At 39.5% G+C, this 16,989-nt stretch overlaps 1 protein-coding gene across 1 annotated transcript in view; it reads left to right on the top strand.

The window, feature by feature from the left end:
* LOC139009403 (phospholipid-transporting ATPase ABCA3-like) overlaps positions 1–16,989 on the top strand; it is a 383,929-nt gene that overhangs the window by 324,380 nt on the left and 42,560 nt on the right. The window contains exons 21-22 of the mRNA XM_070413702.1: positions 2,948–3,167; positions 5,390–5,554. Of these exons, the coding sequence (XP_070269803.1) occupies positions 2,948–3,167; positions 5,390–5,554 (385 nt within the window). The remainder of the gene's footprint in view (positions 1–2,947; positions 3,168–5,389; positions 5,555–16,989) is intronic.

The following is a 16,989-nucleotide window of genomic DNA, read 5'->3' as shown; positions in this document are numbered from 1 at the left end:
AAAACCTCTGAATAATCTCATCTCCATGTGGAGAATCCATTCTTTCTCTGACTCTTGAAGCTTGGCTGACACACCCAGCTATCCTTTCCTAGTTAATAGGTCTATATAGAAGATTATCCATTATTAATACTTATGCAAATATTGGCATTTATGGCTCATGAGAAAAGTTACTTGTCATATGTTTTTTATGTGTTACATCATTCAATAGTACAATGATGTTAATTCATTATATTTATAGACAAGGAAACAGGCTCACATAAATAAGTTACCTAACTTCACTCAGATAGTACAGTTTCAAACACTGGTTGTGGTTATTCCAAAGCTCATTGTCTTTTATACATTCAAAGTCATCCTGGATAATATACTACTAATGTATGTTAAAGTCATCTCTACATCTTACTCCAGCTCCTCTATTTTGTTTGTTCTATCTGTCCTTCTATCTCTTCCTCTCTACTCTCCCCCTTTCTCTCCTCCACCCAAAATTTCCCTTAATGATTCTCAGACTATGTGCTCTATATGGCTTCTTGGCTTTGCTTGCTTATCTGACTTGAATGGCCCTGGTTTTCAGTGGAATACTCTCCCACCCTGCTCTGCTTCTATGAAATGCCACCAACTGGACTCATTCTTGGACCCAACAAGAGGAGGCAAGATTCTGTCATTTTGCCTAGCAGCCAGGATTCCTGTTTCACCCCTTCTCGGCCAGTCAGATTCACAAAGCAGGGGACTTTACTGCTCATATGTCAGAGACAAGGATTAAGCTATGTTGCTGACTCCAAACCCTGATGCATTATCTTCCCCAACACTGTTTTCCAGCCACCCCAGGAGATAGTTGGTGAGGGTTAGTGAAGTCCTCTGCCTTTTCCCATGACTGAGCCCATGCATGAAGGCTCAGGAAAGAACAAGTAACTTTTCTCATGTGTTATGTGACCAGGGACACTGTGCGGTGAGGCTTCCCTGTCTTGATGACTGTTAGATATCCTATATCCCCACCTTTCTGCACACACAGAATTATTTCTTCGGCAAACATTGAACTCCTGCTTGTAAGCTAGTCTGCGCTTTAGGCATGGATACAGCATGGGGAAGGTAGACAGGGCTCATCTCATACTGGCCTCACCAAGGACTTGGATAGCAAGCTCAATGTCACTTTGGAAATATGTCTCTCATAAGCCTTCAGATGCACTATTTTCATCATTGTACAGTTCTGGAAATTTGTCCAGGAGCTACCCTTTTCTCTCAATCAGGCCATTATGCATTGGACACAGATTACTTTGCTAGTATTATTTTTTGCTATTTCATTCTCATTCATTAATTTATTTTTAAGTAAAGAGCAAAGTTAGTATTTACTTTTTCCCCTAAATAGCTAACCCATTGTTCTACCATCTTTTTTTGACAGCCAACTCCCACTGATTTGAAATGTATATCAACTAATAATACTCATTTAAGTATATTTTATATTCTTTATTCCATTAATGTATCTGTAATTTTTCATTACCAATATGTTTTGATTATGGTAGTTTTGTAATACATTTAATTATGTTTTCTGTATTGACCTTTCTTACCTTTCCCATTAATCTTCTGTGGAATTTCCTGACTATCTGGACATGTTGTGTGTTTTTACATGTAATGTTTAAAATTAGCTAATCTAATTTCAAAAATACCTGTTTCTATTTCTATTTAGAGTAATTTTGGGAGAATTTACACTTTTATCATGTTGAGTCATACCTTACCTAAAAATAGGATATGTGTTTCCATGTATCCAATATATCCAAATAGCTATTTAAATTTTCTTTGAAATAGATTCTGAGACATCTCTAAGCATTATAAGGCTTGGAACAAAGCTGCTAGGTTACTTGCTATTTTTCTGACTATATTTATTCTTTTTATTTCACCCTCTTAATTGGAATGGGGGAAACAACTGTAGTTATAGCTGTTCAGGTTCCTTCACCTAAGCTGGCTCATTCTCTACATATACTTTCTCTACACACTATTGCTTAAATATAAACTACCTCTAAGAGCATCATAAGGTTCTAATAGGGGCTATTCTTATTTTAATCCTTCTTTTCCTCTATTAGTAGCCTTACTAAACAATTCTATGATTGCTCCAAAGAGGCATCCTGGCTATCTTTAGAGAAACTGTAATTACCAACTATAATCATACATATTTCTGGAAAATTCTTTAAAAGCTGTGGCAATTCCCCTCCTCCTAATCTAGTGCAATCTAAAGTTATGCTTCTTTGTCTGATTTGCAAATGGATTAAGAAATAAATTAATAAGGTGGCCCCTGATAGGAGGGGCTTGGGGGCAGTCTAAGTGTGTGGCGTTATGCAAGAGAGGTTACATAATATGACAGCAGCCCCAGGGAAAATCTGTAGGGAAAGAGTCTACTTCTTAGGTCATTTGTTTTTCTGGGAAAATTCAGAGTCGGGCTTAAGGCAGACATAATTACTTTGACTTTAATCATGGGGTCAGGGTAGGAAATAAAAAGTAATATTTTCCAAATGGGGGAAGAAAACAGAAAATAGAAGTATAGTCCTTCTGTTCATGAGAGTTCTCTATTGAGGAAGAGGTAATTTAGTTCAGGCTCATAAGCTAAGGCTAGCTCTTATTTCAGAAAGGAAGGGAAAGGGAGAAAGAGATGGAAACACCAATGATGAGAGAGAATCATTGATTGGCTGCCTCCTGCACGCTCCACACTGGGGATTGAGCCTGCAACCTGGGCATGTGCCCTGACCAGGAATGGAACCGTGACCTCCTGGTTCATGAATTGATGCTCAACCACTGAGCCAGCTGGCTGGGTGAAGCTAAGGCTTTTTTTACTGGGTAAGCTGATTTAAGTAATGAGTAGTTTTAGGTGCTAATGATGCAGTGGTTGCTGTCTCCTCAGTGTCTGGCTTGGCTCTTTGTTGCACTGTGTCCTTCACCTGCCCTTACTCTGCATTTGTCTCAGGGAGTGTTCAAGTACTGTGAACTGCGTGCATTTGTGGAAGACTACAACTTTCTGGACACAATGCTGATCTTTATGCTGTATGGTTGGTCTGCTGTTCCTCTCATGTACCTGGGAAGCTACCTGTTTTCTAGTAGTACTGCTGCCTACATCAAACTCACCCTCTTTAACTACTTTTCAACTGTGGTCAGCATCGTCATTGATTCCATAATACAGGTCATTGGTAAGGACTTTCCACAATTTCCATTTTCTCCAGGAAATATATTAAATAAATGAGGATGAAGGAGCTAGAGAATAAAATAATAATTGTTAAGCACTTACTTTCCAGGAATTTGAAAACTATGCTTTTTGGAAAACAGCAAATATTTATTGAATATGTGAAAAATAGAAGTTGAAGGGGAGAGAGGGAGAGAAAGGAAATGGGGAAGAGAAAGGAAGAAAAAGAGAGAGGCACTAGGCCATCTGAAGGAGCTGGGCTTGGTATCACTCTAGTTTCATTAAAGAAAAAGAAGAGTAAAAATCTGCAATATACATGTGCAAACCACTTATCTCCTTTGAAATGTCCCCCCTCTCCCAGACTTGGTCCTTCAGCTCTAAAATCTGAACAGCACTCACTTGGAAGCACAGTAGGGAGATGGGAGGGTGGGAGGTGCTATGGGATGACTTCTGCCTAATTTAATGCAGCACATCATCCTGACTCTTCAAATGAGATTTTTTTCTGAAGAAAACAAGGAAATATGCAACAAATGTAGTTATCATGAAATCCTTTTCCCTTCTTTTGAGACCTTATTTTAGCAGGATTCTAGGAGTAGATTCTCCCTGTCTTCCTTCTCTGATTATAAAATTTGAAGAGAGTGTGACTGCTGGTGATTATCACAAATAGGATTTGTTTGGTTTTAGAACATTCCTTGGTTAAACTTCTGTTTAAACATGAACTTTGAACTGTGTTAATCATTTTAGCTCTGCCTGAAGTGGTAGAACTTTACCAAAAGAGCTTCCAGGCTCATTCCCTAATTTTAGGTGTTGGCCTTAAACAAAAGGAAACTTAGTGTGTGGACCAAGCACATTCTTTTGCAGCCTTCTCCACGAAGCGGTACTGTGCCTGGTGAGGAAGACTTGAGCCCCTGCATAATAAGCCAAGCAGGCGTTATGCGTTCGTGCTCATTCCCTGAATCAGTGGTGGTATTGTCAGTCACTTTTTTACTACCTATAGATTCTACCTGTGTTCTGTCCTTTTACAGTTATATGCCACATATGATATTTCGGTAAATGACAGACCACATATACAACAGTCGCACAGATTATAACAGCTGAATTTCCTGTAAGAAATGGAAGGATATGTCGTTTAGGAAGAATTTTTTCTTTGATTACAGCAATATCTATGGGGCTTGACAATAGGTTCCCTCTCACTCACAGCTCCTCAGTTTTGAGTACACAACTTAACATTCCAATCAGTCAACCACTGACCTGTTTCAGCACAGAGGAACCTGTCCCCCCAACACTAATTTTCAAAAGGTGCTACAACCCTCCCAGCTCTGGCTTGATGGTCTTCAGAGCACATTATTATAAATTCTTCGCTGAGGACATAAGATCTTGTACAAGAACACAGACGCACAGGAACTACCTCAACTAGTACGAAGTCCCACTGACACTTCAGTAAAAGGTTTCTGTGGCATTTTGGAGCCAGCCCATCCCTGTACTTTGAAATATTTTCAGGTTGTACTGATGTAAAGCATAGGTAAGTTTTATTTCTTTAATAAATTCAATGCCAGAGAGAGCCTGTTGTGCCAGATAGGGTCAATGGAACAAAAAAACAAATTTCCAATATCAAAATATTGAATCCTGAGTTCTATCCCTCTCCATTTTAAACACCATCTTTTTTATGGATACCACAAAGTTTCTTAATCTGACCACTGCTCCAGCATGCAAGAGCCAAAACCATAGTGCCATGACACCCCTGAAGTCCTTCTCTCTCCACCTCGGTTTCATATTCTTACTGATCTTCAGGGCCCCTCAACTCCCTCCTATTACTATTATGGTGACCTGGTCCTCACCCAGCCAGTTTCTCCTCACTATTTCTAGTCAATTCACCCCACAATCTATCTCTGAAATCTCCCTTCATGATGAGTGCCCTTCTCTTTAACTCTATAATTAATAAATCCATGTTACAAGCTATCAAGATGAACAAGCTTAGTGACTTAAATAATGAGTGTTTTCTCAGGGATCATCTGCTAGATTGGTAATTATCTGAGAATTGTTTAGTTATCTTGAGGAAGTTTATTATGGGAGGTTCATTACTTTTTTATAATTAATCCTCTTTTATTTAATTTTTAATTAAATTAATTGTGGTGACAGTGGTTAATAAGGTTACTATCAACCAAGTGTACATTTCTATGATACATGATCTGTATATTGCATTGTGTGCCCACAACCCAAAAATCACAGGCAATGAAATTTCTGACTTCACTAAAGTCTTCATAAGCAATGTGTTAGTGATGCTTCCCAGTTACAACTTTGCAATGAGTGTCAGCAAATTCCTTGATTACTATGAAATAAAAAGACTGTGTACCCAAAAAATTCAAAACATCTATGTGGACTGCAAGAAAAAATGTGAGTATTGGGACTCCCCATGTTGCTAACCACAACCTATTCCTGTCCAGACTTCCACATTTAAGCTTAGATAAGAAAATCAGAAAAACGTGTTTATCCTCCAATGGATAGGCTTGCCATTTTGAGTGTTGAGTGTTTTGTGTACCAAAGCTACTTTTGCAGACTGGGGTGGGGGGAGGGAGGGATGAAGCCTCAAAATAAAATCCAAGATAAATTTCGTGAAGTCACAACCAGATTTTGAATGAATTACTACTACTACTCACTCACCTACTATGTGAAAATAGCTTAACATGATTTTGAATATTCCCAGCACTCTTTGAGTTAGCTAATATTATCACAATTTTATTCCCAATGAGGAAACTGAACTCCTTACTTAAACTGGATATTAAATAAGTTCCCTGGGACACTAAGCTTTAAGTGTCACACAGATAAAAGAAAGGCAAATTCCCAGAAAGATCAAAATGAGGAAAAAACAAAGGCATTCTATTAAATTTTCATATTTTAGGCTGATTTCATGTTTCAGACTGATTCTAAAAATCTATAAGCCTACTTACTGTGTGTGTGTAATTTGTTGTAGAACCAAATAATTTATATGCGGCCACAGAAAGAGAAATGTAATTTTATTTTACTAAATCAGTGCAGGATAAAATATAATTATTAGGGTCAAATAAATTATGTTTTCTTAAAATCTCTGAATAATAAAAATTATGTCGTATTTTAGTTTGCATCATATTTGGATTGTAAAATCCTCTCTCTGCTTTTTAAAAATAGCTTTATTGAGTTATTATTAACATACTGTAGTCACCAGGTTTAATTTACCTGTTGGATGGAAGCAGGGGAGGGCTTGTTGGACAGTGTTTATAAAGTCTAGCGCAGCGGTCATCAATGTCCTAGGCCTTCACACTATTATTGAATTAAAAATTTAATTAATTTATTTCATTTATTATTTTAATTCACTGTTCTGACCTTCAGCTTCCCCTGTGTTGTGTATTCCTTCTAATGTGTTCTTTATGGTGTTACTAGTATGTCATTCTTTATTTCTGACTGGTCTTTTTCCATAGTTACTATATCTTTTCTCATGCTGTTGAGCATCCTTGCCATCATTATTCTGATCACTATATCTGATAAATTTATTATCTCCATTTCATTTAGTTTTTCTTCTGGAGAATTCTCTTGTTCTTTCATTTAGGACTTACTGTTGTTTTTTGTCTTCCCATTTTGGTTGCCTGCTTGGGTTTGTGTCTATGTACTAGGTAACTCTGCTATGACTCCCAATCTCTAGTGCAGGACAATGTCAGATGCTGTGTGTAACCGGCCCTGAGTACCCTCTTTGGAGCTATCAGCGACCCACAGCTGGTGGCTCCCTCTGCTGGGGCTAGGTGCCTGATATGGATCAAGGTTAGCTTTTCCTAGCCCTGGGTCCTGACTTATATCAGGCAATGACTCAAAAGTCTCTGATCTGCCTCTGCCTGCAATCCGATTGTTATTCATTCTTGATTAGCCTTGGGCTATTGCCCACCGGCTGGGGAAAGATATTTTCCAACAGGTTGGGGCAACTTCTTCCCCAAAATGCAAAAGCTTCCTGGATGGTAAAGCTCTGCCCGAGAATGATGTCCTCTGGAGTATGAAGGGATGACTCAGCACTGGAAACCCGGGTGTCTGCCTTTGAGGTCTAACCCCAAATCTGGATTCTGCTCACACAGCTCCAGTCCTCTCTGCCCTCCCTCTGCCAGAGCCCAAGGTATGTGGCTGCACACTGAATTTTATTCATTGGCCCTTTACGAGGGTGCCTGCATTTCCAGCCGTCTCTCCCAGATGTTGTGTGGGCCTTCTCAGTTATGGTTCTCTAGTCTGGGAGGCCCAGCTTTGGGGTTAGACCCCAGAGTTCTCAATGAGAAACGCTCCCTCCTAGATGAAATATCTCTCTGGAACTTCAGTTGCTGTCTATGGGAGCGTGGCCAGCCCTTTCATGCCTCCTCCCCTCCTACCAGTCCCTATGTGACTCTACTTTATGTCCTTGATTATTATGGTTCTCTCCAGTTAGTCTTCAGTTGATTATTCAGGATGGTTTTTCTGTATTTTAGCTGTAATTTCAGTTTAGTCCTGGGAGTGTGTCAGTGTAGTTCCCACTTACTCTGCTGCTATTTTAGGGGTGTCTTTTGAAGCATAAAAGTTTAGAATGTTGAAGGGGTTCAAGGTGGCTGCAGAGTAGATAGATGGAAGTTACACTTGCTTCCTCCCAGGACCATATCAGAAGAGTAGCTAAAGTATGGGAAAATCAACCGAATAACTATCTGAAGACTAGTTGAACAGAACTGTTATAACTAAGGATTGAGAGTAACATCCCACAAAACCTGTAGAAAGGGAAGAGCCACAAAAAGGCTGGCCTTACACCAGGTGTGCTAGGAGAGAATCCAGAAGGATATCTCAGGTAATGAGATTCCCCCTGGAGAAGGGAGTGGCCTCGGCCCCAAGCTGGGCACCCTAGCCAGGAGAACTAGAAAATCAGCAGGAATTTAACTTTCCCTGGTGAGAAGGGAAATGGCTTTCTTAAAGGGCCAGTGCATACAATCTCAGTCACATCACTCACTCTCGGCTCTAGCAGGGGCAATAGTGGCTCTCAGTAGACCAGAGTCATAAAAAGAGAAATTGAATGGCATTGCTAAGGAAAGAGAACTGGAATGAGAGTAGCAGGTGCCCTGTGCTGGGTTGGGTTCCTTGCCCATCTAACTCATAGATGTCATCTTCAATAAAAACATCTCAGGCCAGAAAGAATGCTATGAAATATTCAAAGTGATGAAAAACAAAGGCCTACACCCAAGAATACTCTACCCAGCAAAGCTACCATTTAAAATTGAAGGAGAAATAAAGAGCTTGCCAGAAAAGAAAAGGCTAAAGGGGTTTATTACCACCAAACCAGTATTGCCAAAAAGGTAAAAGAAACTTCATTAAGAAAAAGGAAAACAAAAGAAGAGAAACATAATTATAAAAATAAATTGTGAATAAATACATACAAATTAATAGTCACTTTAAATGTTAATGGATTAAATGCTCCAATCAAACGACACAGGGTACCTTTGGCCAGTGTGCCTCAATTGGTTGAACCATCATTCCATGAATTGAAGGGTGGGGGAGGGAGGGTTTAATTCTCATTCAGAGCATATACCCAGGTTATAGGTTCAATGCTCAGTTTAGGATGTGTATTGGAGGCAACCAAATGATGTTTCTCTCACACATCAATGGTTATCTTTCTCTCTCTTATTCTCCCTTCCTCTCTCTCTTTCTAAAATCAACTTTAAAAAACTTATTCTTGATCAAAAAGCAACCATGTTTGTTACATTTGTTGCTTGGTGTTAAAAAGAAAAAAAAAACGTATTCTTGAGTGAGGATTTTTTTTAAAAGACACAGGGTAACTGAACAGATAAGAAAACATGGCCCATATATATTCTATCTACAAGTGACCCACCCAGGAACAAAAGATTGACACAGCTTTAACCGGTTTGGCTCTGTGGATAGAGCGTCAGCCTGTGGACTCAAGGGTCCCAGGTTTGATTCCGGTCAAGGGCATGTACCTTGGTTGCGGGCACATCCCCAGTAGGGAGTGTGCAGGAGGCAGCTGATCGATGTTTCTCTCTCATAGATGTTTCTAACTCTCTATCCCTCTCCCTTCCTCTCTGTAAAAAATCAATAAAATATATTTTTTTAAAAAACATTCACACAAACTGAAAGTGGACGGATGGAAAAAATATTCCATGCAAATGAAAATTTAAAAAAAAACAATGCTGGGGAAGCAATACACATATCTGACAATACAGGCATCAAAGCAAAGGCCATAATAAGAGACGAAAACAAGCACACACAGGGAGAATGCCATGGAAAGATGAAGGCAGAAGCCATAGTACTGGAAGTCCTAGCCAAAGATTGTCAGCAACCACTGGAAGCTAGGAGAGAAGCCTGGAGCAGATTCTTACAAACTCCAGAAGGAACAAACCTGCCCACACCTTGAAGGACTCCTAGACTCCAGAATTATGAGATAGTTTCTATTGTTAGACTTCCCAGTTTGTGGCATTTTGTTTGTGGCTGCCCTAGTAGACTAATAAAGCATACCAGGGAGGAAAAAGAGACAAAAACAGGCCATCACATAATACTGAAGGGAATTTTACTAAACATTCAAAGAAGAACTAACACCTATTTTCCTCAAACTATTCAAAAAAAATCCAAGAGGAGAGTACACTTCCAGGCCTTTTTGATGAAGCTAGTAATGCCAATACCAGATAAAGACATTACAAAGAAAGAAAATTACAGGCCAGTATCCCTTATGGGAACATACTAGTACATGCTAAAATACTCAGCAAAATATTAGCAAATTAGAACCAGCAATACATTAAAAAGATCATGCACTATGACCAACTGGAATTTATTATGGGGATGCAATAAATTGGTATGATATTCACAAATCATTAAATGTGCTACATCACATAAACAAAATGAAGAATAAAAATTACATGACCATATCAATAGATGAAGATAAGCATTCCACAAAATCCAACACCCATTTATGATAAAAACGCTCAGCAAAGTGGGAATAGAGGGATCATAACTCAACATAACAAATGTCATATATTAAAAAACCTATAGCCAACATCATACTCAATGGGCAGTTATTCAACATAATACTGGGAGTCCTAGCCACAGCGGTCAGATAAGAAGAAATAAAAGGCATCCAAATTGAAAGGAGTAAGTAAACTGTTACTATTCACAGATGGCATGCTATTGTTCATAGAAAACCCTTAGGATTCCACCAAAAAACTATCAGACCTAATTCCACAAAGTAGCAGAATACAAATTTAATTCACAGAAATCAGTGGCACTTTTATACATCAATAATGATCTCTCAAAAAGAGAAACTAAGAAAACAATCCAACTTACTATTGCAACAACAACAACAAAATATAACGTACCTAGGAATAACTTAACTCAGAAATGTTGGGAGCCATTATAAATCACATATACATCTCCAGCTTACAACAAGAGGTTTTTGGCTCCTCCAAGCCAACTCCCGGTTTGGCCTGGAGTTAAAAGTTAACCTTGCGATTTAGCCTGGAGTTAAAAAATAACATACCCTCACCCTAAGCACAAAGCAAGCTACATCTCCGCTGATAAGCTGCGACATTCCAAAATCTGTTACATCCTTAACGACTTCCTTTGCCCACCCCCTTCCTCTAGAAACAACATAAATACCACCCGCTGTAAAAAATAAAACTGAGGCTTGATCAGAACTTTGTCTTGCCTCCATTTCTTCGCGTCTCCTATCCTCTCATTCCTTTGCAGGATTTGGTGCGGTGTACCCACGAAGCGTGCCCTGCAGGTCGGGGCATAACTGGCGCCCAAACGTGATCTCCGCTCTCCAATCCTCCTCAGAACGTTCACTTTTTATGTCCGGCCGACGTCCCCTTGGCACCACTGGGATCGCCCTGTGAGTCAGCCTGCTTTTTTCCTGGTCGCCGCTCTGCTTACCCACTTTGCGAGTCAGACCTGTTGCTTTGGTAAGTGAACGCATTTATTTTGGATAGGCATTCTCTTCCCTCATTGCCTCCCCCCTTGTCTCCTGCCTCTAGTCCACTTTGAGCACTCTCTTGTTGTTTCGGGGAAGAGTGAAAGGTACCCGATTTCGGAGGAGAGAACTCCGAATCACTTAGGCTTGTCCCTTGGTTTCGTTCCACGTGGTTGACTCCTTCTAAAAACCCTGCGTTCACCTTGTCTTAGTGGTCTTTCTGAGAAAATGGGGACTCCAGCTGAGACTCTGAAGTAAGTGTTTTTGCCTACTTTAAAGCTTAAACCGTCCACCCTAAATTAGAAGTAAACCAGTAAGAACTTGTGTCACTGTTACTCCGGGAAAACTCCTTGCCTACTTACAAACGCAAGCCGTCCACCTTGTGAGCACTCATGGGGTGCCTGACTCCCGACTGGTGAATGCCTGAGGGTCCTAGCAGGTTACCTGCCTCACAAGGGTCCGAGTTGGCGGGTTATACCAACCGGCTGTTTACATAGGAAGAGTGAGCTGCAGAAGCAGCTCCGAGGAAGGCACTTGAAAACAAGTTTCGATCTGGGGAGCTCTGATCTAGGGGCCCGAGTTGGCGGATTATACCAACCGGTTGCTTACGTAGGAAAACACACCTGTGGCATAAACAGGACTGAAGTAGTCTCAGCAGAGAATTTCAACATCCAGACCTATGACACGTGAACAGGGGCCTCTCCTTTGAGGTGACGGTTGGCATCTTCCTCGCTGGTTCGTCTCCTTGTCGACTCCTGGGCTGACCTGGTACGGGGTTTATACGTCCCGGAGGCTTACGTGGAAGAGGCTAAGACATGGGTCAGGCTCTGAGTTCTCATGACCTGTTCTTAAAGGACTCAGGGAGTCCCTCAAGGCGCGAAGATTTAGGGTTAAAAAGAAAGATTTAAAAGGCTTCTTACAGGACTCAGGGAGTCCCTCAAGGCACGAGGATTTAGGGTTAAAAAGAAAGATTTAAAAGGCTTCTTTACTTTTAAGAAATGAAACCCCGCTGCCGAATCTCTCTCTGGTTCGGAGAGATTCAGAGATGGCAGGAGAGGGCAGAACTATGGGCTCTCCTGCAATGAGATTACTTGGTGTTTTATTTAAAAATTACTGGAGAACATCTTATGACAACCAAACTTTGGCTAAGATTACCTTGGGTGCTAGCCATGACTTTAGAAAGCAAAATAGGAAAAAATGTAAAATATCTTTTTCTCTTAAGCATGACTTTGGGGAAAAATACGCCATCTGAGTCATTTGCTAAAACTTCCCCCAAAGCAGGATATGTAGGGGAAAGGAAAAAGGAACACATGGCGATCCTATATGGACGCCTCCTCCCCAGTATTCAAATTTAAAATCTCCTTCTCGTAATTAAAAAAGTTTTACAAAATTTAGAAAATGCATCTGGGATTTCTATTCATGTGTAAAGAGAAAAACTGGCTTGGAACTAAAAGCGCGCATCATCCGATTTTGGACATTTAGATAGAGTTTTGAGCTAAAAATCTCTTTACAAATGTACAGAATAAAACCCAAGACTGATTATTTCCTAAGAAAAATGGCAAATTTGACCCAAAGGAAAAAAGATGCTGACTAGATTCTAGCAGCAGGATTGGCATTTCAATAATAAAGAACAGTTTTTAAATGCTAATGAAGGGTGTTAAAAAGTTAACTTCAAGGCTGAAAAAGAAATTCAGTAAAATTGTCTCTGTTACAAAAATTTGCTAAAGAGTATGCCTTAAAATAATAATTTAGATTTGAATCTCAAGAATTATTGATCTATATTAATTATAAAAATCTAAGTAGCCCGGTAAAAAACCGGCCCTTTGTTAATTGAAAAGGCTGGCCAAAACATTTCTAATGAGAAAAGGGGCTAGTTGCTTCCCACCTGTAGCAAATTCTTAAAGAATGTGGTCAATTTACATCTGATTAATCCGGGCTAGGCCAAACCTGTTCTTCCAGGGAAAACAGCCCCCCCCTTCCTCCCCCAGGCCAATATTGAAACTTCCCACCAACTAGCAAGGGGCAGGAAGCAATGTATCTACAACCTTGTTTGTTGGCCTTCCCCAGAGGAAAAATTATGGTCGTTTTAAAATCAAAGGCTGGGGCCAGGCCTGCTTTGCCAGCCTCAAGTGTGGTTTTCCAAATCTGTTGTGAAATTTAAGACCTTGGAGTTTATACCTAGGTATCTTGAAGTGACATAATACTGAATTAAATAAGACCTAAGTGTACTTCGTACAAAATCTAAAGAACAGAATTAAATCTGTTGGTTGATTATGTCCTGCATTTTTTGAAGTTTATTTCTAAAAATGTTACTGATTGAGAAATGCTAAATATTTGACTTGCCAGCTAAAAAGTTCTAGTTAAATCAAATTGGGAAAAATTATAATTGTGGTAACTAAATGCCTAACATAGAGAAATTTATTTTTAAGAAAATCTTGTGCTTTCTCTAAAATAATTAGAATTCAAAATATGTTACTCATTGATCTGATTAAAAAAGAGGATAAATTCTGTCATCCCAACCGAAATTTTTATATACAAAGATCAGTTTTAATTTAATTGATATCTCTTAATAATTATAAAAGGTATATAATCTTTAAATCATATATATACGTATATATTTGATGGTCTTTCAAGTTGGATTTCAAAACTATAACCAAGGAATGACTTTGGGACATTTCATGGGCCCTGAAATGCTTTCAAAAGTTTATTCTCTCTTCTTAAAGGTTTTTTAATAAAGCCAATTTAATATACTTGAAATCACATGGAAAGCTTTATCAAATATAAATTAATAAATATATTTTAAGTTTTTGCCTCTGAGAAAGGGCAAAACAAGTAATTTTGTTTAATATTTCTTAAAATACAGCAGTAGAATTTTAAGATGTAATTTGAAATAACAAAAGCTCCTCGCCGCTGCATTTTAAATTAGGCTGGAGGTGGGGCAGCATTTGTCCCTTGTGAATCAAAAGTTTACTAAATACTAAATTTACTTGCTTCGCTTTGCCTTTTTAAAATAATCACTTGAAATATATAGCTTTGCGACAGTATTTGTTAAAATCTCAAAGGGCAACCATGTTTCTTACATTTGTTGCTTGTGTGAGAAAGAAAGCTGTCTGGAAGGAAGTAAAAAGGTTTCCTTCAGATGCCTAACTAAAATTAAAAATCAATATATTGGGCCTCAAAAGCTAAATTAAATAATTTGTGTTTTGTCTCCTTAAACAAAGTTTATGTAAATTTACCCAAAAACTAATACCAGAAATTTAATTAAGGTCATTTACTGTCCATAACTTAGGACAAGTAAAGTTAAAAGAATAAATGCTATTTCAAACTGACTTAAAATTGGCAAATTGGGTTAAATGGATATTCAGGGGAACTTAGTTGTCACCTATTAAAAGATAAACTTTTACAATTTTTATATAAGACCTCCATCATTATACCAAAAAATACTACGCAGGAACCAATTCCTGGAGCTTTAACTGTTTTTACTGATGGGTCATCAAATGAGAAAGCTGCCTATCATACTATAAATTCTGACAGAGTTAGGGAAGCCCTAGTTCAGAACCAAATTGAAGAATTCATTAGAAACATGTATCCTCCCCTCCACTATCACCCTTTAGCCTTACCTAAATCACAAGGAGTAGATCTAGACACCCAAACCTCTGATATCTTAGAAGCCACACTCCGTGCTTTAAATGCCTCCAATCCATCCCTTGCTATGCATGACCCTAGGTACACCTATGCCCCTTGTCATTCCAGATGACATCAGTAACATCACTTCTAATAATAATTGTACCCTCAGTTTGCCCTTTAGAACTCAACCTGTTGCATTCAACTTTTCCTCATGTCTACAAAAACTCCCCCAGAATAATAGTTATGATCTAGATGTAGGCTTCGTTAGCTTTGTTAACTGCTCTCCCGTTCACAATCACAGTTCCTCCCTTTGCCCCGCTCCTGGACGAGTGTTTGTATGTGGAGGTAATATGGCCTATACAGCTCTACCTTTAAACTGGACAGGATTATGTGTTCAGGCTAGTATTCTCCCTGACATTGATATTATTCCAGGGGGAGAACCTGTCCCCCTACCCAGCCTTGATTACATTGCTGGACGCAGTAAGCGGGCTGTCCAATTTATTCCTTTACTTATAGGACTGGGAGTCTCTGGAGCTGTGGCCACTGGCACAGCTGGATTAGGAACCGCATTACATACCTATAATAAATTATCTAATCAGTTAATTGATGTTCAGGCTCTTTCAGGTACTATCAATGATCTCCAAGACCAAATTGACTCCCTAGCAGAAGTAGTTTTACAAAATAGAAGAGGATTAGATTTACTTATAGCAGAGCAGGGAGGAATATGTTTAGCCCTACAGGAATGCTGCTGTTTTTATGCCAACAAATCTGGAATCGTCTGAGACAAGATAAGAAAACTCCAGGAAGACCTGGTGAAAAGGCGAAGAGAGCTGTTCGAAAACCCCCTTTGGAGCGGACTCAATGGCCTACTCCCCTACCTGCTTCCTGCACTTGGCCCCCTTGTCAGCTTACTGTTAATTTTAACCTTTGGTCCATGGGCTTTTAAGAAACTGACAAGTTTTGTCAAACAGCAAATTGATAGCATCCTGGCCAAACCCATTCAGGTTCACTACCACCGTTTAACTACTATAGACCGAGAACGTGATTATGATTGCCAGAGCTCCCTCCCCACGGGGACAGCATAAAGCCAGAGGAATGCTTACCTACACTCTATATAGAGGTATGGTATGGGTACCGTCTGGGTGCAGGGCAAAGCACTGCAAGGGAAGGTCAAAACAGAAAATCAAAATTTTCTCGACCGCCTCTGGATTTCTCTGTGAGCACACCTGGTTTGCATAGAGGTTGGTATCCATACATATATAATTGTTGGCTCTGCCTCTCCTCCCCAAAAGATACCAAGAGCCACCAGAGGTGAGATCTGCTGATCTCATGGGAGGAACCAGGTCACTACTCCCCCAGTTGGTTAATGCCCACCCTTAACTAAATGGTAAGGGAGGAATTGTTGGGAGCCATTATAAATCACATATACATCTCCAGCTTACAACAAGAGGTTTTTGGCTCCTCCAAGCCAACTCCCGGTTTGGCCTGGAGTTAAAAGTTAACCTTGCGATTTAGCCTGGAGTTAAAAAATAACATACCCTCACCCTAAGCACAAAGCAAGCTACATCTCCGCTGATAAGCTGCGACATTCCAAAGTCTGTTACATCCTTAACGACTTCCTTTGCCCACCCCCTTCCTCTAGAAACAACATAAATACCACCCGCTGTAAAAAATAAAACTGAGGCTTGATCAGAACTTTGTCTTGCCTCCATTTCTTCGAGTCTCCTATCCTCTCATTCCTTTGCAGGATTTGGTGCGGTGTACCCACGAAGCGTGCCCTGCAGGTCGGGGCACAGAATACTATAAGACATTGAAAAAGGACATAGAGGAAGATACAAACAAATGGAAGCATATACCATGTTCATGGATTGAAAGAATTAACATCAGTAAAATGTTCATACCACCTAAAGCAATCTATAGATTCAATGCAATTCTTATTAAACTACAAATGCTGTATTTCACAGATCTAGAACAAATATTCCAAAAATGTATATGGAACCAAAAAAGATCCTAAATTGCCTCAGCAATCTTGAGAAAAATAAAGTTGGAGGGATCATATACCGGATATCAAACTATATTAAAATGTATTTCTTTATTGATTTCAGAGAGGAAGGGAGAAGGAGAGAGAGATAGAAACATCAATGATGAGAGAGAATCATTGATCGGCTGCCTCCTGCACACCCCCTACTGGGGATCGAACCTGCAACCCAGGCATGTGCCCTTAGCCGGAATCAAACCTGGGACCCATCGGTCC

Source organism: Myotis yumanensis, unplaced genomic scaffold, assembly GCF_028538775.1.
Source record: "Myotis yumanensis isolate MYYU_CA2020_CCGP unplaced genomic scaffold, mMyoYum1.0.hap1 SCAF_4, whole genome shotgun sequence".
NCBI classification, from domain to species: domain Eukaryota; kingdom Metazoa; phylum Chordata; class Mammalia; order Chiroptera; family Vespertilionidae; genus Myotis; species Myotis yumanensis.
Note: the sequence above shows the minus strand (reverse complement) of the source record. Positions and strands in the feature narration are given on the sequence as shown.